This window comes from Crocodylus porosus, unplaced genomic scaffold (genome assembly GCF_001723895.1).
Source record: "Crocodylus porosus isolate Cpor-Errol unplaced genomic scaffold, CroPor_comp1, whole genome shotgun sequence".
In the NCBI taxonomy this organism is placed as follows: domain Eukaryota; kingdom Metazoa; phylum Chordata; order Crocodylia; family Crocodylidae; genus Crocodylus; species Crocodylus porosus.
Window position 1 is genome coordinate 150,655,100 of NW_017728886.1, and position 27,254 is coordinate 150,682,353.

General features: G+C 42.6%; 2 protein-coding genes across 3 annotated transcripts in view; one reads left to right on the forward strand and one right to left on the reverse strand.

The window, feature by feature from the left end:
- Positions 1–18,676, forward strand: part of BMP6 (bone morphogenetic protein 6) — a gene marked incomplete at its 5' end in the record, with an annotated part of 147,674 nt that extends 128,998 nt beyond the window's left edge. The window contains 4 exons of the mRNA XM_019539213.1: positions 374–571; positions 14,307–14,383; positions 16,321–16,431; positions 16,526–18,676. Of these exons, the coding sequence (XP_019394758.1) occupies positions 374–571; positions 14,307–14,383; positions 16,321–16,431; positions 16,526–16,675 (536 nt within the window). The remainder of the gene's footprint in view (positions 1–373; positions 572–14,306; positions 14,384–16,320; positions 16,432–16,525) is intronic.
- TXNDC5 (thioredoxin domain containing 5) overlaps positions 18,141–27,254 on the reverse strand; it is a 38,999-nt gene continuing 29,885 nt past the window's right edge. For both annotated transcript variants that reach the window (XM_019543064.1, XM_019543073.1), the window contains 2 exons: positions 20,738–20,867; positions 18,141–19,886 (listed from right to left, as the gene is read on the reverse strand). In XM_019543064.1, coding sequence (XP_019398609.1) covers positions 19,764–19,886; positions 20,738–20,867 — 253 coding nt within the window. In that variant the 3' untranslated portion in view covers positions 18,141–19,763. The remainder of the gene's footprint in view (positions 19,887–20,737; positions 20,868–27,254) is intronic.

Below are 27,254 nucleotides of genomic sequence, written 5' to 3' on the forward strand. Positions count from 1 at the left end.
CTGCTGCAGCCACTGGGGACTGCCCGAATCATCAAAGCTCTCTGAATCTTTTCCAAAGATTTGGAGAGCTTTGAATCGATTCAGGCCTTTAAATTGGTCCCCTGATTCGATTCAGATTCAGAGATTTGGCCACCAAATTGGGCCAAATCTCCTCTGAATCGAATCACCACCCAAAGCTTTGCACAGCCCTAAAAAGATACCCTCAGGGCCTGCAGTCAAGTGTAGTGTGGGCAAGAAGAAAGGCGAGACAACAGAAAATGAGGAGGGAACTTTGCTTTTGGGGAGAGCAGCTGTGTCTGTTGCTAGCAAACATTATTCTGTGGGTTCTTCCCCACCTAATGTACCTGTTTTGTTGTTGTTGTTTAATTTGAAGGTCTCAGTGTAAACCCAAGAGAAGCAGGTCTGATAGGGCGAGATGGCCCTTATGACAAGCAGCCTTTCATGGTGGCCTTTTTCAAAGTGAGTGAGGTCCATGTCCGGACCACCAGGTCAGCCACAAACCGGCGCAGGCAGCAGAATCGAAATCGCTCCACTCAGTCTCAGGATGTTTCCAGGGTGTCTGGTATCACAGGTAATTTTTGCATCCTCTCTTTCATCTAGAGATCCTTTTTTTTCTGATACTTTCATTTGCTTTGATAGATGAAGGCAAAGAGAAATATTTGCAAGGGTCTAGAAGAGGAAGGTTCAGGTAATATTTATTTTTAGTGGGGTCATTCTAAATCTAAAGTGAAATCCAGGTACCGTATAATTTCATGGGGTCAGAATTTGACCCCAAATCTTTTGACTACTTGTTTGCTACAATTTTCCTGGAACAGTATTGCATCTTTGATGTGTTAGATCTGTGATTCTCAAACAGGGTGATACAGCACCTTGGCTGCTGTGAGATCCTTTTAAGGGTGCTGTGGCATGCCATGCAATATGGTTAGGTGTGCCAATGCACTCCTAAGTATGCCAATGTGTAGACATGATTCACAAGATAAACCCAGTGATTTGAAACGGAAGTCTGGAGTGTCAGATATTTTGACCTGTTGTGGTCTTTCTGAGTTCTTTGCAACAGAAAACTTGCTCTATTATTTTTCCATAGTAAAAGCATGAGTGAAAAGGTGAAGAGCTGGCATTTTCCAAGAGGGTCTTGAGACTGTAAAGGTTGAAAACCACTGTGTTAGATATTTAAAGTGCATCACCTCTACACGCTGGAATGCTGTTACTGAGTGCATCGTGTGTGCGGCTATTTAGCGTAGTCTTGAAAGCAGTGATGAATTTTCGGTTTAACCTAGAGAAAACATGGTAAAGTAGTTCAGTCCCCTTCCCTTGCCTTCTAGAATAGTATTATCAAGGCAGACTTCAAGGCAGTATGAGGCTAGATTTGTCCATATAGGATGCTACTGAAAAAGATATTTCTCGGTCCATTGTTTAGATTGTGTTATCTCACCCATGAAATCCCTTCACTAGCTTCCCCATCTCCAATTGTAATCCTTATTTTCACTCCCTGGTTTATCCCCACCCTGACTGTCACCTTTTGTCTATTCTTGAGGTGTTGGCTTTTGTCTCCATTTAGTCTAGGGCACCAGCCTCCACCACCACCTTGTTTAGATTTGAGAAATACTATTTATACTTTATCCTTTGCTGCCTCTCATTTGAGAGGAGCTACCCACAGGATTGGATCCAGGATACAGTTGCATCAACTTTTGATTCCTGCTTCACCCACAGTTTAAAATAAAACTACCTGGCAGTAGCAGGACCATTTCTATTCAGGCAGCAGTGAGGGAGTCACTTGACTTCATGGCTCATTAAAATCTATCTTCTAAACTCTTCATTCCACAGGTGGTAATGACCCTCTCTTCCTTTTTAATCATCTTACGTTCTGCTAATTAAGCTATTCTTTGTTTTGTGATTCTGCTGTCTTTTAGCTGTTCATGGTAATATAGATCCTATTTCACAGCCCTGTAGACAAAAACAGTAACTCAGGTGTGGAAATAACTTTCAGTGAAGCATTGGATGCACTGCCAAGATGGTCAAGAAGGCTTGATTTTGTTTTATGAATCTGATATTACATTTAATACACTTACATTTAAATACAGTTAATACTAATGACTACGAGACTAAAGAAACAACAGCTTTTGAGTATTTTTTGCCTTGTTTATTGTACTTTGGAATACATAAACAAAGCAAATGAATGCGCATTCCAATAAGATTATATTTATTTTTGCTTAAATCATAAAATGAATAATATAACCCTACGCCCCTAGTGTATTAGTAAAATTTATGGTTTCTTTTTACTGGAAAAAAAATGTGTGTTGTGTTATACATGATGCACCATGGCATCTGTACCCCCCTTTTCAAAATCCGAAATCCACCTATGGCTGACCAATATTGCCCAGTTTCCCTGCACCCTCTCAAATGGGCAATACTGCCCAGTTTCCACTGCACTCTTGTGTTTGTCAAGAGACAAGTACAAGAGACAGTTTTTAGCACAAGTTGCTAGTTCTCTGCCCCAAACAGCTTGCCATTTTTGTATAGTACTTTGCCTACTGGGCCCCTCAACAAAGTTTGGGACTTATAGAGGCCACAATATTATACATAAGTAAAAGGGAATAGTGCACAGGGATAAAATGCATCTTTTGAACTCTTGACATGAGCACAATGAGATGAAGGCATAGCTGATAGGTAGCTGGTTTACATTCTTTATGCTTATTGCTTTTCAAAGCCAAATATATATAGCTCATAGATATAGTTTTGATCTCAGGTAACTTATCACTGGACCTAAATTTTGCTTATCCCTATTTCTCTCCCTCCGGTCTGTTCATTAAAAATATTTAGCTTATATCCTTTTGTTAATCATACTTTTTTGTCCTACCAGTCTTTCATATATCTGAAGCCATACTGAGTTCTTCTCAAATGCATAGGTACATGTAGTTTTAGACAAGATATTCCTGACCAGACCACATGAGAGTGACTATTAATTTTTTGGACTGAGTTCCAGAGCATACAGGCAGGCTTTCCTGCTGTGTCAGGAGTCGCATTGGTTGAAGAACAGGGTTAAGAGTATAGCATTTACTTTCCCATGACAGCTGGTTGGAAAAGTCTGAAATGTGGACAAAAATGAGAAAATATGTTCTGTTTTCCAACAGTTCTGTATTACCTCATGGAGCCAAAAGTCATTCATTCACTAAATGCCTGTTCTTTTTTCTGCATAAGATGTTTTTAGCATTCCTGAAGTAACAGACTGGGAGTATTTTGCTTATACTGCCCCCCTCCTTTGGCAATAAACTCCTAGCCTTTTCTGTATCTGCAGATTAGGGTACTAAAAAAATTAAGACAGTACTTTCATATATCTGTGGTGAGACAAAGACTGGAATAACTGAATATTGCTGCAACTGAGCTAATGTCAATCAGTATATTTGGAGATGTTAGTGCACACTGATGATAACAGTGGTGTAGGAAATGCTGGTATACTCCATGCTACGCTGTAACAGCTAGATCAGGTTTTGAATGTGTGTTTAAAATGTAGTTCACAGAGCTGAAGGTAAGGAGAGACAACTAGGTCATCTAGATCAACCACTGAACCTCACCCAGAATCTCCCTCTGCTGAGCCTAGTAACTTGTGAAAAACAGTTAAACTGACCCCCTCACCCCTCTCAATGTCACACTAAACCTCTTATATTCTCCCATAATGGTGCCCTCCCATAATGGTGACCTGCCATGGAAAACAATGGAGGAATCATAGTTGCCGTTACTATCAATGACAGTTGGCTGAAGTGGAAAGATGGTTGCTTTTCCGTAATCAGATGGGGTTTACTTGTAGATGGGAATTTCCCTTTCTTTGAGAAGTCCAAAATCTATGCAGAAGCCCATAAAGCCAGCAGGTTGATATCAGTCCTGCAGCATTGTTTGAACCATGGGCATTCCCCTTCTTTTGCCAGTAATTGAATACCCAAGTCATTTACTCTGTTCTGTTTCTGTCTTAAAGATCAAAAGTCAGCTTCCCTTAAAGAGGGGATATTGCAGCAGTCAATACCTCTGTGCAATACCTCTGGCTGCCTATACTAACTGGTGTAAATGAACTTGACATTTATTCTGTATAAATAAGGAGACAAATTCTAAACACCACAAACGAAGCAGACAAATGCTGTCACTATCACTGTGAAGAGCAGAGCTAGCTGGACTCAGAGGTAGCTTACCGAAATAGAAGTTGGGAACAAAGAAAGCTTTACACTTGAAGGTTAGAAAGTTGTCAGTCTCAGGTAGCTGTCTCTGTATTATCTGATACCACTTTATTATTACTATTATTATAATTTAGATTTATATCCCACCCTAACCAAAAGGCTCAGAGTGGCTACAAGGAATAACAAAGAAAACACAGATAAGAAACAACAGTAGACTCCCTGAAGGATGCCCCTCACTCTTCCCTTGCGTCCTATTCTTGCTTCCCTGCTCATCACCCGTAAGAGCAAACCCTTTGGCCAGTCCCACCTATGCTCCCTAACCTCCATTCACATCTAGGTATAACCTAGTTCCCACTTCTCACCCTCATGCCCATCCACTGCCACTTCCCCTATAAGACATGGTTTCCTGTGAAGGTAAGAGGATGGGAGCTGGTGTTTCAGGAGCTTCCTTCCAGTCTTGAAAGAAAAGGAGGAGGAAAGGAAGAGAGAGAGTGTGTGCGTGTGTGCCCGCGAGTGACAGGCAGGCAGACAGAGGGAAAGACAGAGACAATCCGGAGATTCTTTCTCTAGGATTAACTGTACCACTTCTATACTGGTAGTATGTTAGCTCTGATTATTACAGCTTGCGAGAGTTTAGTGAGTGTACTTCACTTTAGATCCAAACCATGTAGAATAAAGGCCAGAACCTTTTCCCGGCCTTCAAGGGTGATTATTTTTCTTAGTTGGTCTTCACTAGGTTCAGCTTAGTTTTCACAGTGACTCCAGGTCCTTGTTTCTAAAGGTGTGGGTCTTGATTACAGATAGACCCTCGAGATGAACTGGCCAAGAACATGCCAGTAAGTGCAGTTTATTCATATAGACATCACTATAAGTGGTTGGCTGTGCTATTCCATCCCAAACGTTGAACTTGTATATTGATATGAAGCCAGTCTCCACTCTCTCAGGTTGGTGATGCGAGGGCTGATTTGCTAATGTTTTTACAGCACTTTTGAAAAATTAGTTGCCAGGTCTCATTCTTGAATTGGAAAGTGGATGTTTTGTGTTGATGACGCTTGAAGGAGAGATTCCAGCTTTCCCTTGCTTTAACTCTGCAAGCCTTGCTAAAAAAAAATTACAACAGTTAAATCAGAAGATATGACTCAAAGCCCCAGAGGGAGGAGATATCTTGGGTAAAAAGAGGCCATTTTTTTGTTGTTGCTTTTCAACCACAGTTCAGATTATAAAATTATAAAATGACAAAAGGAAAAAATAACTAGTAGTTTGGTGGTTTCAAGTGCTTTTTTGAGCCCCTTTAACTCAAAGCCAGCTTTAATTTAAAACCTGGAATTTGGCAGGCTTGTAGTCAACAAGGTATAGTTGAGCCTTCGTGGGTTTTCAAGAAAGGAGAGTTTAAAACTGAGATGTTTATTTCCCTGGTTTTTTTTAAGTGAGATAAATTAGCCAGTACAGTCTCTAAGCCCAGCACACTACTAATTTCTCTCCTCCTTAGTCCAGGGTGGATATAACCAGGGATCCTAGTCTTCTCTGATTAAAAAAAAAAAATCACACATTTTCTGATAAAACCCCTAAAATCCATTATTAAAATTAAAAGCTCTGTGAAGTCCCTCCTAGCCTGCTGGTGCCCCTCACTTGCCCCCAAAGCCATCCCAACCCTGCTGGTGCCCCTCATTGCCCCCACAACAGGCTCCCTGCCCTACTTGTGCCTCTTGCCCCCACCCACAGCCCCTGCCCCCCTGCTGGAGGGGGACCCCAGCTGCCAGGGCTATGGGGCTAGGGCCCTAAGTCTGCAGCTCCCTGCCCCGAACAGCAGGCAGCTGCAGCAAAAGTAGCATGGAACCGGCTCCCCCACTGCTCCGCCTGCTTGGGTGGGGGCGAGCTGGCTCCTGGCTCCCCCAGCCCTGCCAGTGCCCTCCAGCCGTGATTCACAACCCCCAAGCCCTGCCAGAGGGGCCCCAAACCCTCTGCAAACCCCACCTACCTCAGGCTGCAGGAGCAAAGAGTGAAGCTGAGCTGAGCAGAGCTGTGGCTGACTGAGGGCCTCAGGCCCTGCCCTTCCCACTCCTCCTTCCCCTCCAGGCAGGGCTGGGGGTTTCCCACCCTGTCTGCAAACAACTCTTGCAGGCTGGAGCTCAACCAGCCTGCAGAAATGTTTGCAAAAGCAGAGAATCCGCGGGTTTCTCTGCTAAGAGGAGAAATCTGCATTTTCTCTGATAAAAAGGGGAAATCTGTGGTTTTCTATTGTTTTTCCATGGAAAATGGAAAACCAGGATCCCTGGATATAACAGTGTGCATTAAAATGACAGGCTCTGGTGACTAACCAGAGACTGCACTGAGAATTGGTATGTCTGGGATCAACATTAAGCAATTTCAAGGATTTTTGATGCTTTAGATTTTCAATCCATGCTGTGCTATGCTGTCCTCGTATGTTGACACACAAGCAGAATCGGAGCCTTTTCATGGGCACTAGAGCAGAATATAGCCCTGGCAATTCTGCCAGAAGCTAGGATGACTGTTCTAGTTGGAGAACTCCAGACTCCCTATATTACTGAAACCTACTTAATTTAGGATTGTTTTACCTCCTCTTTCTAAAATCTCTGTTATGTGGATCACTTAAACCTGTTGAGGGGAGAACAGAAGGAAATAAACTGTCACCAAACCAAAGCCTATGGTCCAGGAAGATTTCTGAAGCTAACTGTAAATGATCTTAGTAACTATTCAGGGTGCTGGGTCCCTGCTGACATACCATGCTGAATTAAGGCCTTAAGATTTTGACCAAGATTCAAGAAATTTCAGAATCACCTCTACTCTGTCTCCTGCTATGCTCAGATTCCCTAGCTTCATTGATCCTCGCAGGTAAGCAGTGATGTTGAGGTACATTGGCCAGCTCATGTCAGCAAGATCCTATCTTTTCCATTTTGAAGCTAAGAAAAAAGATGTAAGAGGAGAGTAGAAATCTCTTTGCTCCCTCCCTCCTTCCCCTATGTATATAGTTTCTACCATTTCTGTCTCTAAGGTTTTCTCTCCTTGTTCTCCCATTTGGGTTTCTCCTCTTCCCCTGCCCCATAACCACTGTTTCTAATCAGTTGCTGAGAAGGCAGCTGACAAGGTGCAAGATCTGTTGGTCTGGTACCTCACTCAGGGTATGTGTGGACAGACATGCCGCTTGAGGGCAGGTAGAGCACTATGGCCTTGCTGGAAGACCACTGATGTTTCAAACAGAGTTCCAAAAGGAAGAACTCCAAAGATGGTCTCCTTTTTTTAAGTTTCATTATTAAAGTGCTGTTTTGGCTGCATCCTTCTTGCTTGGAGTGCTTCAGAGGCACTTGGTGGGGCTTCAACCAGTACATCTGTCCATGGCCTCGACACAGTTTTGAAACAGGCCGGGTTTGGGCTTTTATAGTGTGTTATATCCCTCCCAGTCCCCCATTCACTCACTGATCCCTGCCACTACCTTGGTCCTTCTCGATTTCTGTCTAAAATTGTACATGTGCAATTGTACAGCTTCATTGGAGACTGGCTCCTATTGCATTGATGCTGAGCTTTGAAAAGTTACTGGAGCTCCATGAAGGCCCAACAGGGCATCCACATGCTATCACATACAGGATTCTGTGCTTAATGCTCGTTTTCTTTTGTCTGTTTGTTGTTTGGTACAAGGCTCAGGTGCCAGGGTCATGTAAGGAGATTAGGGAAAGTGGGTATCTTTTTGCCAAGCATTTTTCCTACATTAAAAGTACATTGCTATAATTAATTTATAGTCAGGCAAAAGAGAACTTACAAACTTTTAGTCCCAGCATATATGGATACAATGCTTTTATTGATGTAAGATCCTGTATCAGAGCTTTTGGCCAAACTGTCTCTTCTCCAGAAGGAAAGATATATTAGCAAAAAGGGTGTGTGGAAGGCAGAGATTCCAGCTACATCACCCTGGAAAAATGTAGGGGAATGTATAGTCTCTGTGCAGATCTGCCTATTAGACCCTTCCATCTGATATGCAGTTTCATCTGTCAGGGTCAGATTCCAAAGATGAGTAGCTTCTTACAATGCAGTTAGCTCTGGTTTGCAAAGGCAATGCAGACTGTCTAATTTTAAAGCAAACTTGTACTGCATGTCCAAAGCAGGGTTATGTTTCTGCTGTACAAAAAGGGCCCCAGTGAACAATATAAAACAATATAAAGCATATATTCCACGATGCATCTTCTGAGGGCAAAGTTATCTTGGTGTTCTCTCTAATGAAGGATCTCCATTAACAGTAAATCCATTCTTGCACTGCTCTCACAACCTCCCTTTCCAGTTTGGTAGCTTACACAACTCTTCAGGTTTAACCTACAGTTTCCATTTTGAGTTTAAACTACACTGCTCCCCTTTTGAGGTTCCTCTCTCCAGGTTTGGGCCAGGAGGATCTTCTGGTCAGCATTCTTCTAGCAATGTTGAAATCTCAGAGAAGACTCCCTCCAGCACCATGTCCTTGAAATGCATAACTCCTGTGTTTCTTACACCTTTGAGAACCCAACTTCATGCTTAATCTCTAAAGCAGCATGGAAATGAGCAAAAAGGAAAGCCAAGAGCAAGGACAAGTGTTTCCCTGATGACCCAGACCTGTCACCTTGTCCCTGTAGCACATTTGCCACCATGGACCCAGGCAGTTTCTGTGGGGGATGCACAACAGATCAGGGAGGGGACTGGCATCACTGTGGCAGGTAGGGCAGGAACCAGAAAGAAAAAAAGCAAGTTGGGTAAGGAGAACAGGGAAGGAAAAGGACAGCAGAACAGCTGATCAGGCAGAGAGCACAGGGCTGTAACAGAAAGCAGAATCATAGAGAATTAGGGCTCCTCCATGATTTTGATTCCATAGGTCATCTAGTCCAAATCCCTGTCTGAGACAGGATCATCTCTATCCAAACCATCTAACCTCTTAGCAAAACTACACAGTCAACACTGATATGACAAGAGACATAACACACCCTAACCTGTCACAGGTAAAGCAGGGGGACCATGGCAGCCAACGTCCTGCTTTTGTAAAAGTTGTTAATACATGCTTAAGAGAGCCTAGGCAGGCAGCGACGTCCTCCACTACAGAGGAGGCAAAACCCCCCCATAAGCCATAACAATCTGACCATGGGGTAAAATTCCTTCCTGGAAATATGATGATCAGTCTGACCCTGAGTGGAGGGGCAAGACCTTCTAGCCAGGTACAGGAGAACAGCAGCTTGGGCAGAGGAATGGGACTTGGGGAATGTGTGGAGTTCATTTTTGGCATGGCTACCAAACAGGTTGACCCCCCACAGAATTACTTCTAACATTCAACTATTGTGCCAGGCTGGAGCAACACTGCCGACTCCTCTGTGCATGCGTGCTTAACCCTGATAGCTCTCCTTCTCCCACCCAAGCAAATCCCTTTTATGTTAAGTGGGCTGTTATTAACTGCCCGATCAGTTTACACCAGCTGCAGACAAGCAAATTGCCTAAGTCAAACACTGAGAGAAAGGGGCTGGCCTGGAGACCTCTGTCAAAGTTTAGAGGTATAGTGGCAATTAATTACCCAGTGGAATCCAGTGAACTGGCATCCTAGGAGCAGCCAGAGTATTCTTAGAAGGATTAACCTCAGTAAATATTTAGATACTCTTTGCCAGCACTTAATGGGGGGAGAAGTTATAGGAAATCTAAGATTGGTACAGAAATAGCTGTAGGAGGAAAGATCATTAGGGTCTGACTCTTCTCCCTCCCCTTGAAACAACAAAAGGCCAATGTCCAGCTTTAAGAGAAACATCTGTGCTCACAGCAAGCTGGTGCTGCTGAAGGCCAAGAGTGTTCAGTGCAAACAAGCTGTTCTAATTCTACTGGTCACCTTTTCAGTCCTGGTAACCTCATTCTTAAATGAAGAACTCATTCTTAAAATGTCACTTTTGGCTAAAGCTGCTTTCCGAGTGTCTAAAAACAAGACAGTGGCAGAACTGGCATTAGCCTCAACTATTAAACTATAGCACTAGGTTCACTAACCCCATCATGTGATAGGAAAGAGACTTCATAACAGCATGTGCTTTGTTGAAATTTTTTGGCATATCTTGATTCTGCCTTCCACTCTACCCAAACGTCTGCTTAAATGTTTGTTACCTTCGGTCTTTGACAGAGATGCAGAAGAATGTGAACAGAAACATTGTCATAATACTATTTTCATTTGGACATATCTTGTCTGTATTTCAAATCTATTTCTGGCTGTCTATTGAGGTCTCAAAATTGTGGCCTTCATGCGCTCAATATTTTAACTATTGTGAGTCTAGTCACTTTCAAGAGTTTTGGCTGGTATCTATTTGTAGATCAATAGGGAACCCATTTTCAGGTATTAAACCACAGGTTGGAAATTATTTTGGCTGGAGGGTCACTTAATGAGTCTTGGCGTCCTCTCGAGGGCGGACCACGCTTCTTTCTCTTTCTCTGTCTCACTCACTCTCACTCTCAGATCCCCACCCCACCAAAAGTGCAGCTTGCCCCAATCCACATCCTGCCCAGAGCTGCAGCACATACTGATCCCTACACTGCCTGGAGCTGTAGGATGCCCCAATCCCAACCTAGAACCTGCCAGCCATGTCCACAGCTTATGCCAGCACCTGCCCAGCATGCCAGAAGCAGCACTGTGCAGACACTGGCACCAGCTCTGGATGGACTAGCAGGTTGCAGGTGGGGTTTGGGATGTCTGCCTGGGTCCACAGCTGATGCAACCTTATCGGTTCTGGGGAGAAGCAGTCCTGCCCGCCCAACACAGTGGAAACAGTACACACAGTGGCTGGAGTCAGAGCCCATGGATGCCCCATGAAAGCCCATGAGTTTGCAATCGCCTGCCCACCAGATGCAATCAATTGGTGGGCCGGATCCAGCCCATGGGCTGTATTTTGCCAACTGGGGCAATTTGACTGCTAAAGTTTTATTAAAATTCATGGGCGGGGGGCCAGGGGTGTTCTTATTGTGACCTAATTTTTTTTTTTTGTCTAAAAATTTATGCTGAGCCTGAGCCTAAAAAGATTGGTCATGAAAATGATCTATTTTTACTGAGGTTGTCTGATTTGAAAATAAGAGGCTTCTGTAGAAAGACCACCACAATCTTCCCTATAGCGTGTGTCTGAAAGATTGTGTTTTTCCTACAGAAGCCAGTTAACCAGCCCTGCTAACTTGATTTAAATGATTTTATTTGAAGTGAAGCTATTGAATGACTGAAACTTAATCCTTAAAACTGAAAACCCCAACTGCTTCTAAAAACAACTCTCTAATCGTTGGTGTTTTGGAAGTTAGCTTTGTTTGAGGCACAGGATTTTGGAGACCACAGTGTTAACTGTACCCAGCTGTAATCCTGCACTGCCTTAATGTCATTTGAATGTGCTTTTAGTATTATAGTTTTCCCTTTGAATAAATATTTGTGTTTGTAGTTTCAGACTTAAAAAATAATAGAAGAAAAGGCTTATTTAAACCCAAGGCAACAGTAACCAAATGCCATGCACAGAAAACTATACTAAGTGCATTTCAAGCAGTGTTAGTGGTGTCTTGATGGTGGAGCTGGGGAAATCAGGTACAACTAATAGAGTGCATCTACATGTGCAAATAATGCAAAACTAATTTACTCTAGAATAAACTATCTTGGGCACATGTCTACACTTGCAGGGACATGAGAGCAGATTTGCTGCTCCTAGCACCAGACTGCTCCCACGCCCTGCACCAGACCCCTGCAGGAGACAGGGGGAGCTCTAAGCTCTGCAGTCACAGGGCTAGCACTGGGAGAGTCTTATCTCCCAGCACCAACTCTGTGGACATGGGGCCAGTGCTGAGAGACAAGAATCTCCCAGCACTGTCCCCATGACTGTAGAGCAGCACAGGGAGACAAGAATCTCCCAGCCCCCACTACCTAATCACGATTGGGAAGTGGGGACTGGAAGCTCCCTGCTGCCAGGGCAGGGGACATTGTCCCCACCTGAGCTCCAGTGGCAGCTCCCAGGGGCAGGGAGAAATCGCCTGCTGCCCAGCTGACCAGGAGCACATTTGCTCCCAGCTGGCCATCAACACATGTAGATGGCTAACTACATAAGGTCCCAATAAGTAATCTAGAGTAAATTTGCTATTTGTATTTACAGTAGCAAATTTACTTGTGATTAGAGCAGATTACTGCGCAGTAAGCATCTGAACGTGTAGACAGTGACACTTACTATGCTGTAGTTATTTCTAGTCCAGAGTAAAGCATCTCGTGTAGACGCACCGTTAGAGGGGTAAGAGCTATTTGCAGCAGTGCTAGAACAATACTTGGGAAAGCTTAGGAACAAAACTTGGCGATAAACTGACAAGGATGCCCCTGTGGCTAAGGCAGTGGACTGGGATTTGGGAGACCTGGTTTCAGTTTCTGGGTCTTCCTTTGTGACTTGGACATACCACTTGGGGTAAGGTTGGCACTTAAGAAGCCAGACAAACCTGTCACAAAATGGGAGGGGCAGGTGATGGTAACAGGAGGGTTAAGGAAATACAAATGGAACTTTTCGAACAAGCAGATATTAAGTGGGATATTTTAGGTATGTTATAACAGGGACAGTTTTTGGGCTGTGAGAGCCTGCTCAGTTTTTGCAACTTGACCCTTGGTCCCATTCCCTTTGCCTTTCTTGACTATTAAAAGCTTTTTTATAGCAACTGTCTTCATCAGGTTGTTACACAATCTCAAGCTCAGGCCTCTTGTGCTGGGGCTAGTAGCTGCTGTTGTTTAGAACAGGCTTAAAACTGTGTGTTTTTAATCCTTCTCTGTCCCCTAAAATGAACTGTATCTGGACATAGAAGAAAACAGCAGCCCTTGGCTCAGCCACGTGCAGTCATCACTTCAGAATATGTTGCTGCTTAGGCAGAGCTGGATCCTGAAGTGCAATGTTTACCCGGGTAACTGGGGCAATATATGTTTCCTCAACAGCTCACTTAGGTGACATGGAAAGACCTGCCCTTTCTGTATGAAAGGTTAGTTCATTTTCCATGGCCCATTCAGGCTGATGTCACAAGTGGAAATCTCAGCAGTGCCAGTGGTTTGTGTGGTATGGACACCCAACCAGCAGGGCCAAACAACCCTCGGGAGGTGATGACATTCCGTTGCTACCAATCAAGGCTGGGTTTGTGCTGGCGACCTGGAAGTGAAAGGGCCCTCTGTCCCAGCTTGAATTCTGAGCTCTCTCTTGAGCTGTGGTTTCAGCTGCTCTCCTGCTGAGCAGCACTGCTTGCTAAATATAAATGGGAAATTCCACTGGAAATCAAAAGCTGCTTTTTGTAGAACCATCTGAACCTCCTCAAAGGAGACTAAATGATTGAAAGGTCACCATATTGGTACCACTGAGAGGAAAGTTTGGTGTCAGAAGTATTCCGCTTTATATCCTTAGCAGTTGGAATATGGTTCATTTTATAGTTTATTCAATACCATGTCATTTACAACTAGAGGACTGTTCTGAAAAGCATTCTGAGGCCTGTCACTGGTTTCAGACAATTGCCATATGTCCTCGCGTACACCAGCCCCCACTACTTTACAGTAAGGCACAGCCCTCGCTTTGGGAAAGACCGAATGACGAAAAAAAGATTTTTACAGGGTTGTGACTGCATGGAGCTGGGCCTAATCTTCAGCTGACTTACCCTTCCTGTCCTGCTTAACTAAAAGCTGAAACCCTAACTGCTGCTGAAGACTGGTCTCCACGGGTGCATCAATGATTTTTTAAAAGAGCAAAAGAGTCTCCAAAACTGTGAAATAGAAGAGAGGCTACAGCAGCTAGCAGAAAGCAAAATTGCAAGGTTAGCTTGATTAGTGGAATATTAAGACCATTAAAAATGAGAGAACAGGACACAAAATGGTGATCTCTGTAGTCAAGGACTTTTCTTACCTGGCTTATTGAGCTGAACTTATTATGATCATGACATATCTATCACCAGCAATTTCCAAAGCTTGCCACAAAGTGCATGTGTGTCTGTATACTGAAAAAGAAAGTTGAACATACACAGGAGGTGCATATTAAGTGCAGTGGTGTTTACTTGTAGGAACAGGTATTGTTACTAAAACAGTTTACTAGGTGTGTTCTTTAGTATGATGCTCTGACCATTTAAGATTTACCTCTAAGACATGGCTTTTGTTTCTTTTAACAGATTACAACAGCAGCGACCTAAAAACAGCTTGCAGAAAGCATGAGCTTTATGTTAGCTTCCAAGACTTAGGATGGCAGGTGCGTGCAGTTTCTTTCTAAGCAGACATTCATTTTGAAATGTTATCTAAACAATGTCATGGTAATTTCAATAGAGGCTCCCAGCACACTTTTTAAAATGTCCTTTGTGCCTGCGCACTAAAAACCAGCCAGTGGGGAGGCCAAATAAATATTGATAGCCTGGGAAACTCCTGGAACCCACTGGTAGCTGAGATTTTTAAGATGATTAAATGTGCAGTGATTTTTTCATAGATGCTAGAAGGCAGGGTAGTGCTGAAGCCTGCATAAGGTTATTTAGCTAGATCCAATTCTGTGCCCAGCATGCATGCATATGCATACATGCTTGCACTGGTCTGAACTTCTACATGGACACCTTCATGTCGTTTTGTAGACGAGCTGCAAAAGCTGGTGATTCTGGCATGTAAGGTGTATACCACAGCTTCTTCCTGTTATCTGACAGTGACGCCGAAGAAGAAGAGGCAGAAACTGAGCCCCCAAAACTCGGCCTGGCTTGCTGCAGTGATGGGGTGGGGTGAACTGTAAAGACTGCTGCTGCTTCCTCTACTACAGCTGTTTAGACTCACATTGACACCACTGCATCCATTTCATTTAGTTCATAATTCAACCTTTTCTTTGGGAGGCAGAGGGATACAAGGTTGCTTTGAGATAAGAAAACTTTTTTATGCTGGTTGCGTGATGGTAAGACCCAATCCCCTATGCCTTAAGTGCTAACTGGACTTATATCTGAACTGCCCTGGGGGAGGCAGAGAACAAACCATCAAAGCATGCTTGACCATCCTCTTCTGTATTACAAGTGCCGTCTCAAATTAAAGAAATGTTTGGAAGACCATCACTACTTTTATACCAAACTTTGAGCCCAAGGTTTAACTGCAAATATATTCTTGGCAATTAAGCATCTAGGAGTCAAAATTAAGAAATGGCTCCTAGAACACCTATAAATGTCCCTTTTAGGTAGGTTCTGTGTATGGTATACCTACAATTAAATTGTACATGGCACTGTTAAGATTTCTACAGCACCCAGCTCCCAGCTTTCTTGATTCCTATGTTTAAATTCAAGGTCTGTACTTAATTTTGGTGACAGTCAATGTTAAGATGCTTTCAGGAAGTGACAGTTAGTCCAGCTAAAGTACCATTGTAGCCAGTATATAACTTGACTCTTTTTTTATATTGTGAGCTCTAAAGCAAACTTATTTAGGTACTTATTTAGGTAGGAAGCAGCAGTTTTTTGAATTCCAAACCACATTTCTACAGAGGCAGGGGAATACTGATCGTTCTTCTACAGTACTATAATTATGTGCTGCTACTTTAATATTCCAGGCATATAAACTGGCAGTTCTCAAGTATTATAACCGGGATTATGCCGAAAGGTAGTCAGAAAAGATGTTTTGAGGCTGCTTTTTGGGGGTTGGTTGAATGTTTGAGAACATCACATAAAATTAGCCTTTTATGCACTAAGTCTGGTAAAAGTATTTCAGATAAAACCCAAAATGTTCAAGTTGGTGCCTACATGAACTGTATGTACAGTTGCCTTCTGCTTTGTTACTTATCTGGAGGACCTGCCTAGCTGGACTGAGTTGTTCAGCTGTGCTAATTTCTTCCTTCTCTTGATAAGGAGAGGGAGGCTGGGTTCTTAGCCGCCCTTGCTGCTGTGGTTCATTGTATGAGACCACAAAGTTCTCAAATGAAAAATCCTGCAAGTCACCCCACTGCCCATTTTTGAAACCCCCCCGATTTTGGTTTACAGCCAAAACGTGGTGGGTCTTTGGCCTTCGCATTTCCTGAACCTTTTTTTTTTATTCTAACCCCATTCACAAAAAAGTTAATGGAAAACTTTAGCTAGGCCTAACGGCTTGTATAAATGACATTATGAAATCTGCTACTAACATGCAACTTTGACTTGCGTCACTTAAATCATATCTGTTTACTTCCTAACAAAGGACTGGATAATTGCACCAAAGGGCTATGCAGCCAATTACTGTGATGGAGAATGCTCTTTTCCACTCAATGCACACATGAATGCTACCAATCATGCCATTGTGCAAACTTTGGTAAGTATAATGAAAGATGTGTGCTGAGCTACAGGGGGAAAAAATGGAGAGCAGGGTTTGACTGTCCCAATTATGTCTTCTTTTTTTGGAACAGGTCCATCTTATGAATCCTGAATATGTTCCCAAACCCTGTTGTGCACCCACCAAACTAAATGCCATCTCAGTTCTTTACTTTGATGATAATTCTAATGTCATTCTGAAAAAATACAGGAATATGGTGGTAAGAGCTTGCGGGTGTCACTGACATCTTCCACACAGACCCACTGACTCACCTGGAACTCCTTGGTTACATCTACTGGATGTTGGGGAAACTCCAACAAACACTCTTGTGATACTCCCAAACCAATACTTGTGCCTTATGAAAGGAAGCTGCAAGAGAACCTCACTGATACCTACCTACTTTGTAACAGGAGAAAGTGTTGGATTTGTCAAAAACCGAATCTATAACACAGTGGCTATTCTGATCTACAAAATTCTGACTTGTGAGGTGTACAAAAGAAAAGTCTGCGCATACAAGTTTTGTTGGCTTGGATCAAGCTTTGTGCATCTTAAACTCCCTGAAAGAGCAGCAGAAACTTAACTAGCTGGTTGATTTGCACTTCATTGTTAAGAAACCACCATCTGCTACATGGAAACAGTGAGACTTGAAGACGCACATACTATATTTAGGTTCACCAAGACAAAAAGCAAAGTGATGCTGTTGTACTTTAGTGTTAGGACTGTGTTTTATGCTGGATAATCTGAATTTCTAATTAAGGATAGGAAGTGCCTTCCATCTAAAAGAAATTATTGCATCTCTCCGATTGAACTCTTCCAAAAATCTGAAAGATGGAAAACAGCTGCTTCAATTGTGCCAAAGCAAGCCCCTCAGACCATGTGTCCTCCAACCACACAGTAAAGCATAGACTTAAACTGTATGTTCTGAGTCTGGCTGTGCTATGTACTGCATACATAAAAAGAATCCCAGACCCAATGTGATCTTTTGAGTCAAAAGTTCAACTGGGGAATTATCTTGTAAACTTGTCAAGTGCCTTTTTTTTAGGTCCTATACCTCCTGAAACTGCTATGTCTGTCCCTTTTTATTGCAATGACATCCACTGCCTCTCACGTATACCACCAGGGTATTTTTGTATGATTTTAGGTGCAATTTTATCCCCTCAGCTGAATAGCCACTCCATTGCTGAAGGGGTAATTTTTTGTAAGCTTTCTACAGCAGAGGTTCCCAACCCGGTTGGCTGCCAGACTGAAAGTGACAGGTATACCGAGGACTGGCAGCTAGTCCTTTTTTATGATACGTATAAAAAAGGGTTGGCTGCTGGTCTGCAGTATGCCTGTCACTTCCGGACTGCAGTTTGCCACTCCCAGTCGCTTCTAGTCTGTGGTTTGCCGATCCTTGACCTAAAAAGGTTGGGAACCCCTGGATCTATAGTATTATTTGGCCAATCTCCTCAAATGTCACTCTAACAAACATTGCATTGAAAAAGTTAGATATATTCACATTTTGGTCGTGCTCCAACTATAGAAGTTTTATACCCAAAATTAACAGTAACAGCTAATTATTTTTGATCAATATTAATCTTGTATTAAATGCACTTACCTCTTAAGCCTTGCATTTAAAAAGAGGCGTTTTGTAAATACAAGCTATAATTTATTGCACTTGTCACTGTATATTCATTGTGCTGTATCATTTATAGAAAGACCGCTTTTTTAAAAAAAGTTTTTATTTAGAAAATCTCAGTGTAAACAATTGTACCACTTTGATTTTATACAAGAAACTCATGAGGCAAAGGTTGGGCCACTCATGAGACTGTGCTTCACTAGAAATGTTGTTTTGTTTAATATGGTTAATAAAGGCTTCCTTTTAAGACAGAAGCGTACACTCTGATCGAATATATCTGCCATATAAGACTGAGCTCTTATTGTAAACTTTCCACCCGTACATTTTTCACTCTTGACAGATAGCATAAGGTGAAGTCAAAGGAGTAATTTAGTGATTAAAAAGGTGACTTTCACTGCTTCATACGATGGACACAAAGAGTGTCTTGACTTAGTCAAGCGTTGCCTGTAGACACCTGTAACTGAGTTTCTGTATATATGGGAGGGCAGCATTTAGCCCTTGATTTGCAGCTGCACCTTTTTCCTGCATTGTAAATTCTTTGGCTTATGTCTAACATATGGAACATCTTACATCAGTAATTTCATTCGAGGCAACACAACGGGAAAGACCGTAACATTCATATATGAAGCAACAATGACATTTTGGAAGAGATGCTTAAGGCTCAAAAGGAACTGGAAAAATGTTGTAGACAAGTTCTGCTTCTCATTACTGTGAGACAACTGCTCAAAAACTAAAGCATTGTTCCACTACATTAAGTAGTAAAAAATAAGCAGCAGGAGGGGAGATGAATTCAAGATTTTGGGGCAGGTGAGTTTAACAAATATGGTACAAAAACCAGAACTGTTTCTAAATGCATTTCTGCTTTTCTAGGAGATGTCATCAGCTCTAGCTGATCTATTCATCCTAAGGAAGTTAGTTACAATAGTTCATTCATTTTAGCTACATGTAAAAAGAGCATAAACTCAAGTCTCCAGCTGAACAGGAGTATCCTGCTTGAACAGTTATAAAAATCCACCTGATGTACATGTACACTATGGCATCAGTAATATTCAGGCACGTATTAAAAGTACCATTACTTTCATTATGGCTAGACCTCCCAGGATGAGAGAATATTACCAGGAAATGAGAAGGTAATAATGGCCTGGTATCTTCCAAATGTGTGTGTGTGTGTTTTCTTTCTCAACCCCCTATTACTTTCCATTTCTTAATCAGCAGCTATATTAAGACAAATGAAGTTTTTAGCTTCAGTTGAAAAGGCAATGTTTGTTAATATAGCTGTGGCTTTCACCTTTCTAGTACTGGTGGGCAGGTTGTAAGGGGTAATTGGGTAGCAAGTTTTTAGCCAAATCCAACCTGAAGACAAAAATAATCTACCAGTTCCCTTAATTTGATTTTCCTCATCTATTTTAGTCTCAAAGAAAACCATTTACACTTCATCACAGGAAGACAGAAATGCACTAATACAACTGATGCTAAAAATATTCTCCAGTTGGACAGTAACTATTTGTTACGAGTTTTCCTCAACAAACATCACAAGAGTCAGTACAGTGGTTTTAAAACACACACACACACACACGCACACACGGAAGATACCACAGTTCAGTACATTTGGTTTTCCAAAAAAAAAACACTTCGCAAATCAGTACTATGGACGTGATTTAACTCCCACAGCTACTGTACGAGAACAGCCAAGGCAGAAGTATCCAAACGCGTTTTACAATTCATCTCTTGCCTGCCGCAAGACAAAATTATGCAGCGATTTAAGATCTCTGGCTCCGTTGTGTTCACTGACTTTCTGTCCACCTCGGAAGAGCAAAAGTGTTGGATAGCCACGTACCTTTAAAGGAGGGAGGAAGAATAAATACATGACTTCTCAGTTCAGTGACATCATTCTGACACTAAACTTGATTTTAAAAAACCCCAGGGTGTACAGAAGGCTGGGCTTCTTGGTGTAAACAAAACCAGATTCAAAGACAGCACCATCCCATTACTACTGAGTGGTAAAATCAGTTAGGAGTAAAGTGCCCCTACACACCAGCAGAAATGCCAGTTCTAATGGTCTGTCTCAGAGTAGTAAGGGCAGTATGTTCTTAGAAAAAGTTTTGCCACACAAATGCAATGGCTACTACATTTTTGGAGGGTTTCCCACTAGTAAATTACAAACTCCTAATGCATCAGTTATCAATGTGAATAGAATCAAGCACAGTCCAGCACAAACTGAATTTCACCATCCTCACATTGCAGGATTTGGATTAGTGACAGAACAACTCGGCCTATACTGAAGCGTCATAGAATCACGCTGGAAGGGACCTCGAAAGATTAAGTCCAACCCCCTTGCTCTGGGCAGGAATACTGCTGAGATCAAATTATCTCAGCAATGTGCCTATCCAGTCTCCTCTTGAAGACTTCCAAGGTTGGGGACTGCACCACCACCTTGGGAAGCTTCTTCCAGATTATGGTCACCCCTACTGTAAACAAGGTCTTTCCTTGCATCTAACCTGAAACCATCCTCTACAGTTTATGGCCATTGCACCTCGTTCTCCCCTGAGGCGCCCCGGTGAACAGTTTTTCTCCCAGCTCCTGATATTCACTCCTTATATTCTTATGTTGGAGGGGCCACGTTCTGGAGACTTCAATTTGGGGTACAAATGTATCTAATTCATTTTAAACCTGTCTTCACACACTTACAGAAAATCTGCTGCATACGTTCTGTTCAGCAGTGCAGTCTACTTTGGCTATTTTAACATCATTCAAACCTGGAAATTGCTCTTTGGAGAGCTTCTCCCAAGTTGGAGCCAAGTTCTTACAGTGACCACACCTATAAAACAAAAAAAAAAGTCATTTGTTTAGCAAACGTACCTTCCTGCTTAATCGCCAGCATCTTTGGGATATCTATAAACTGTGCTCTAGTTGCCCTTTCCTCCTTGCCTAATGTATAGGCCAGAAAAACCCTGTCCAATTGTGCCAGACTGACAAGGCAAACCAGGGGCATATTTAAGATAAGCCAAGTGATTGGAAAGCGTCTCACTTGTACTTAGTTGCTTCTGGAACAGGATTCAGTGGATTGATGCAATAAAATCTCTCATCCATCAGGAAAAGGTAAAGCAAACAGCAGAGAGACTGCCAATATTTCAAACAAGTTGATTTAATGCCTTGTATTAAACAAATGTTTTGCTGCAACATGATCTGTCAGGCTGTAAAAAAAGTTGCAATTAAGGTACTGCCCTGTGTATATATACCATAACCCCCTTCTCTACAAACTAATCTTATGATATTGCTTGGTCATTTAGCAAGAGGTGTGGATCTGCTCTGCTTTTAAAGTTGATTACGATGCAAGGTACACAGCACAAAGTTGATGACTTAAATATGACTTCTGTTTTCTTGTTAAAATATTATCTCAACCCACCTCCTTGCTTAAACCCTGGTGTCCACTTTAAAGAGGCACTCATATATTTTAACAGACTTCCCCTTTCCAAATTTAAACTTTCACCCATTAGTTGCTGCTCTATTTATCAGATAGATCTGGGAGTGTCAGAAGGCAGGGAGCCAGGGGAAAGGCTCCCTGCCTTCCCAAGATTAGGGTCATAGAATTATAGAATCAGAAACAGTTAGGGGTGGAAGGGAGCACAAGAGGTCATCTAGTCCAACCCTCTACTCAAAGCAGGACCAACCCCAACTTGATCATCCCAGTCATGGCTTTGTCTGCTTGGGTTTTGAAAACCTCCAAGGCTGGAGTTTGCACCGCCTCTCTGTGTAACCTGTTCCAGTGTTTTACTACCCTCCTGTGGGAAAATTCTTCCTAATATCTAACCTAAACTTCCCTTGCTGCAACTTGAGACCATTGCTCCTTGTTCTGTCATCTGCCACCACTGAGAACAGTCTAACTCCATCCTCTTTTGAACCCTGCCTTCAGGTAGTTGAAGGCTGCTATTAAGTCCCCTCTCAGTCTCCTCTTCTCTAGACTAAATAAGCCCAGTTCCCTCAGCCTTTCCTTATAAGTCACATCCCCCAGCCCCTCACCATTTTTGTTGCCTTCCACTGGACTCCAATTAGTCCACATCCTTTCTGCTGTGGTTGTGGGGGGGGAGGGGAAAGGAGGCGGGGAATGAACACAGTAGTCCAGATGTGGCCTCACTAGTGCTAAATACAGGGAAATAAGCATTTCTCCTTGACCTACTGGAAACACTCCTATCAATGCAGCCCAGGATGCCGTTAGCCTTCTTGCCACCAAGAGCACACTGCTGGCTCATATTCTGCTTATTGTCCACTGTAACCCCCAGGTCCTCTTCTGCAGAGCTGCTGCCCAGCCAGTCAACCCCCAGCCCGTACTGGAGCATGGGATTCTTCCATCATAAGTGCAGGACTTTACATTTATCCTTGTTGAACCTCATGAGATTCCTTTTGGCCCAATCCTCCAATTTGTCTAGGTCATTCTGAATCCTAGCCCTACCCTCCAGCATATCTACTACTCCCCCTAGGTTGTTAATAAAGGCATTGAACAAAACCTACCCCAGGAGTAACTCATGGGGCACTCCACTTGATACCAACTACCAACTAGACATTGAACCACTGATTACTACTTTCCGAGTCCAATGCTCCAGCCAGTTTTCAATTAACCTTACAGTCCATTCATCCAGTCCATACTTCTTTAGCTTGCCAGGGAGAATGTTGTGGGAGACCATATCAAAAGCTTTGCTAAAATCAAGGTACACCACATCTACCGGTCTTCCTGTGTCATCTCATCATAGAAGGCAATCAGGTTGGTCAGGCATGACTTTCCCTGGGTTAATCCATGCTGACTGTTCCTAATCACCTTTTCCTCCAAGTGCTTAGAAATGGATTCTTTCAGGATCTGCTCCATGATTTTTCCAGGGACTGAGGTGAGACTGACTGGTCTGTACTTCCCTGGATGATCCTCTTCCCCTTTCTTAAATATGGGCACAATGTTTGCCCTTTTCTGATCATCCAGAAGCTCTCCTGATTGCCATGATTTTTCAAAGACAATGGCCAGTGGCTCTGCAATCACATCAGCACTCTCCAACATCTTTCTGGATTGCCTGCACACTGCTGTACTGCCCTCCCAGCAGATGTCAGGGTGAAGAACCATGGCCTGTGATCAGGAAACTTCCGCGAGCTTTGAAGAAAGCCTCATTCACCACTTCCTCCTGATCTGGTGGTCTATAGCAGACCCCCACCATGACATCACCCTTGTTGCTCTCCCCTCTAACCTTTGCTATATATGCCCTTTGCTGTCTACAGAACACAGGTACTGGGCCATACTCTGATCTTCACTACATATTAGTTACTGTTGTCAAGACACTATGGATGCTTTAAACCAGCATCTCTAGAGCTATATAAAACATAAGAATATGGGGTAGAAGGGTCATATTGAAGAACTGACTCTCAAGAAACAGAGCTAATGAAATAAGAAAAATAACCACTGCCACATTAATTCTGCTATTTTGAGTTTTTATCTTTAGTGCCTACAAGAAAAGAATTCCTAGGCTACACTTTATAATTATTAAAGATGATGGGCTGCTCATTTTATTCTGCCCCAGATGCACCTAAGTCTGGCCTTTACATACATACAAAAATATCCTTAGGCTTGATTCAGAGAGAGCACTGACAAAGATAGTGAAGAGTTTGCCAGTGCTTTCTTTCTACAAGTTAAAAAACAAGTATATTATTAAATTACTCCATTAAGATTATGTGAGTGTAAAGGCGCTACTGACCACACACAAAAACAATTAAGACAGGATGGGATTGTACTTACCATGCAACCTATGCTAATATTTACCCAAAACAAACTGGGGGGCAGTACAACTCTACAGAACACTGTTTGCTTAACCCAACACAAATTAGTCCACTTGAGGAAAAAAAGGTCATTTATATACAGTGAACTATAACTGTATATACACAGAGATGATTTTTCAGGCTAAGAACAGGAGACAAACTATGTAAATATACTGAATATTTTCCTAAACTACAGCTTTTTGATAGCTGCTGCCACAGAGAATATACTGGTTAAAAAGCTTTTTTTTTAAATGCCCTCTCTCAGTTGTCATCTGTCATTCTTTGGTTTGTATAAAGTCACCGTCACTCTCTCTTTTTCCATCTTCCCTCCCCATTTCAAAGCAGAGTGAGCCCAGTGTGAACCTGAGGTACAGAGTAAAATGCCCCAAGGGAGCTTCTTCAATAGCAAGCTGTGCCCTGGCTCACCCCCAGATTGTGAAATATGTCCTAATATCAGTGCCCCAAGGTACATGAGGAAACAGATGAATGAAGGGAGGAGACCTCTCCAAGGTTGCACAGGCATCCCTGGCAGAACCAGACTACTTAACTCCTGTCACGCTAGGCTGCTGACTCCAGATGAGTGACTCTGTTGTCTGGAGTTCAGCTAAACTGGGAAATACTTCCATTCCACGTGACAGCAGGTCTTGTGGCCTCATAAGAAGCAGGGAAGAAGCACTGCTCTTTAAAGAAGTCAGTTTGGTTCCTCTTCAAATCAAGAACTGCCATGGCCATCAAGAACATGACTCATCAGTGTGACGAAGTCATCAGCAAATCTAACTACACTTTATCATGCATCAGCAGATGCATGGCAGACAGAACCAAGGAGGTGATACTTCCCCTCTATCGGGCACTGGTCAGACTACAGTTGGAATACTGCACCCAGTTTTGGGTGCCACACTTCAAGAGGGATGTGGATAACCTGGAGAGGGTCTGGAGAAGGGTCACTCGTATGGTTAAGGGCTTGCAGGCCAAGCCCTACGAGGAGAGACTAGGGCACCTGGACCTCTTCAGCCTCCACAAGAGAAGGTTGAGAGGTGACCTTATGGCTGCCTGTAAATTCATCATGGGGGCATGGAAGGGAATTGGTGAGGCTCCACTCACCAAGGCGCCCCTGGGGGTTACGAGAAATAATGGCCATAAGCTAGCAGAAAGCAGATTTAGACTGGACATTAGGAAAAACTTCTTCACGGTCAGAGTGGCCAAAATCTGGAATGGGCTCCCAAGGGAGGTGGTGCTCTCCCCTACCCTGGGGGTCTTCAAGAGGAGGTTAGATAAGCATCTGGCTGGGGTCGTCTGAACCCAGCACACTTTCCTGCCTATGCAGGAGGTCAGACTCGATGATCTATTGAGGTCCCTTCCAACCCTAACATCTATGAATCTATGAATTCTTTCGGAGTTGGCCCTATACAGCGCTTCCGCTTCTAGATAAGAATGCGCTGAAAGTGTCAAGCAATTCTGAAAAGCCCACTATAAAAGGATTTAGTGGATCACATCTTTCCGTTTCTTCCCATATTATGCTCAGTAGCATAATATGGAAAACCAATTCCTAACACTGCAAACTTTGAAATCTGTACTTTAACTAGGCTTATTACCCACTATGCATCACCACTTCTGACAGGTTATCCAGGCTAGATTTGGGCCTGTATAATCTTAACATCTGCAGTGACTGAACACAGGTATAAACTGAACTTAATGATTCCACACAAGAACTGAAATCCACCCCATTCTCCCTTACCTATGTTGAGTCTACAAGGGTAAAAGAAATAAAAAGCAATAAACTTATTTATGATCATCAGATTGGCACACTGGTATTTTACAGAACCCAGTGCATGCTAAGCACATGATGAAAAGTTTCACTCTAGTTTCAGCAATGACAAAAGAAAGGAGAACAAAAGTAGGTTGAGAATGAGCATTAAAGGCAGTGGACTTTTCTGTGCATAAATATCTCCATTAAGTTACAAAGGAAGCGAGCCAGGTAAGAAAGAATAGTGAGAACTGCTAGGAAAGGCACTGAAGTCGCATTTTCATTTACTACTGCATTTCTCTTCTTCCCCCAAAGAAGCCTGGGCACACCTCTAATAGACATAGCTAAGTCAATCTCAGCTTGGTTTGGCAGACTGTAGGATCCAGGTTCATGGACAGCCCTTAATGCAATGCAAGTGACGCAGCCATACCAAAAGGGGCCATCATTCAAAGTCAACAATGCTAAATTTAAAAATCTGTGGTACTTTTAGACAGTAGCAATATCATTCCTTCCTAGTCTCAAAATAACCCAAAGTGATATCATTTTCATCCTCCTAAGCATATTAAAATATACAATGCATTTGCTTACAGTATTGGTGTCCTACAAATGTCAAACTTACTGCTTTGAAACACTGACAATATAATATCACATATAAGTAATTTTATATTCTGTTACCACTTCCTGTTCAATGCATATGTTGGGTTAGAACAGCTAATGATGAAATCTGAGTTACTTTGTCCTCTGTGTACAATGACATCCAGCTTTATTTCCACCTCTCCAACATAACCAGCATGATATAACTAATTAAGAGACTGGGATAGAGAAGAAAGTATTGCTTCTCAATCTAGGTACAAATGAGGTGAAGTGCATTTATCTTCAGTGCATGGTAAGGAGGGATATTTGCTATCTGTCATATAACACAGGCATCCCACTGGACCCCCAAATGCACTGGCTATTCAGGAAACATGAACTATCAAACATAACCATTGAGCTCTTGCAACTTTCTCCACCTGAATACATGATACAAGACCTCAACACAATCATCCTTTCTCATTTCAAAGGTGGGCTACTATAAAATGCACTACATGTAGCTTCAATAAGATCACCAAGAAACTATAGCTGGAACAGATTATCCTTTCCAGTTACCATATTTTCTTGCATACAGCATGCACTTCACCCCCCACCAACTGCCTACTGGAAGTTGCCATGTGTATTATATGCAAGGAAATACAGTAACAGCAGTTTCTGTGGCATAAACTTCAGCTGGGAGAAAATGAGAGTGAAGTCTAACTCCTTCCAGGAGGAGAATAATGAGCAGGCTCTGCTTCCTCCCTAGCTGCTGCCACTCAGTTACTTACTACAAGGAAAGATCCTTTTTTCTTTTCTTTTTTTAAAGGAAGAATGAAAAGCTGTGCATCTCATTCCAGGGCATGTTGTATGCAAGAAAACGAGGTGTTTACCAAGGCTCTGATAGTAGTATAGTACACCCTTTTTTCCATTATCTCTACTGACACCTTACCTGGATATGTAGGTGTAGTTTCTAACCTCCAGAGCCCTTAATAATTTGGGACCTTCCTGGTTACAAAGACTACCATTTACTTTGTGCAATTCCCAGGTAGCAGTGATCACCTGAGATAACTGGGGACAGCATCTCACTGTCCCCCTTCC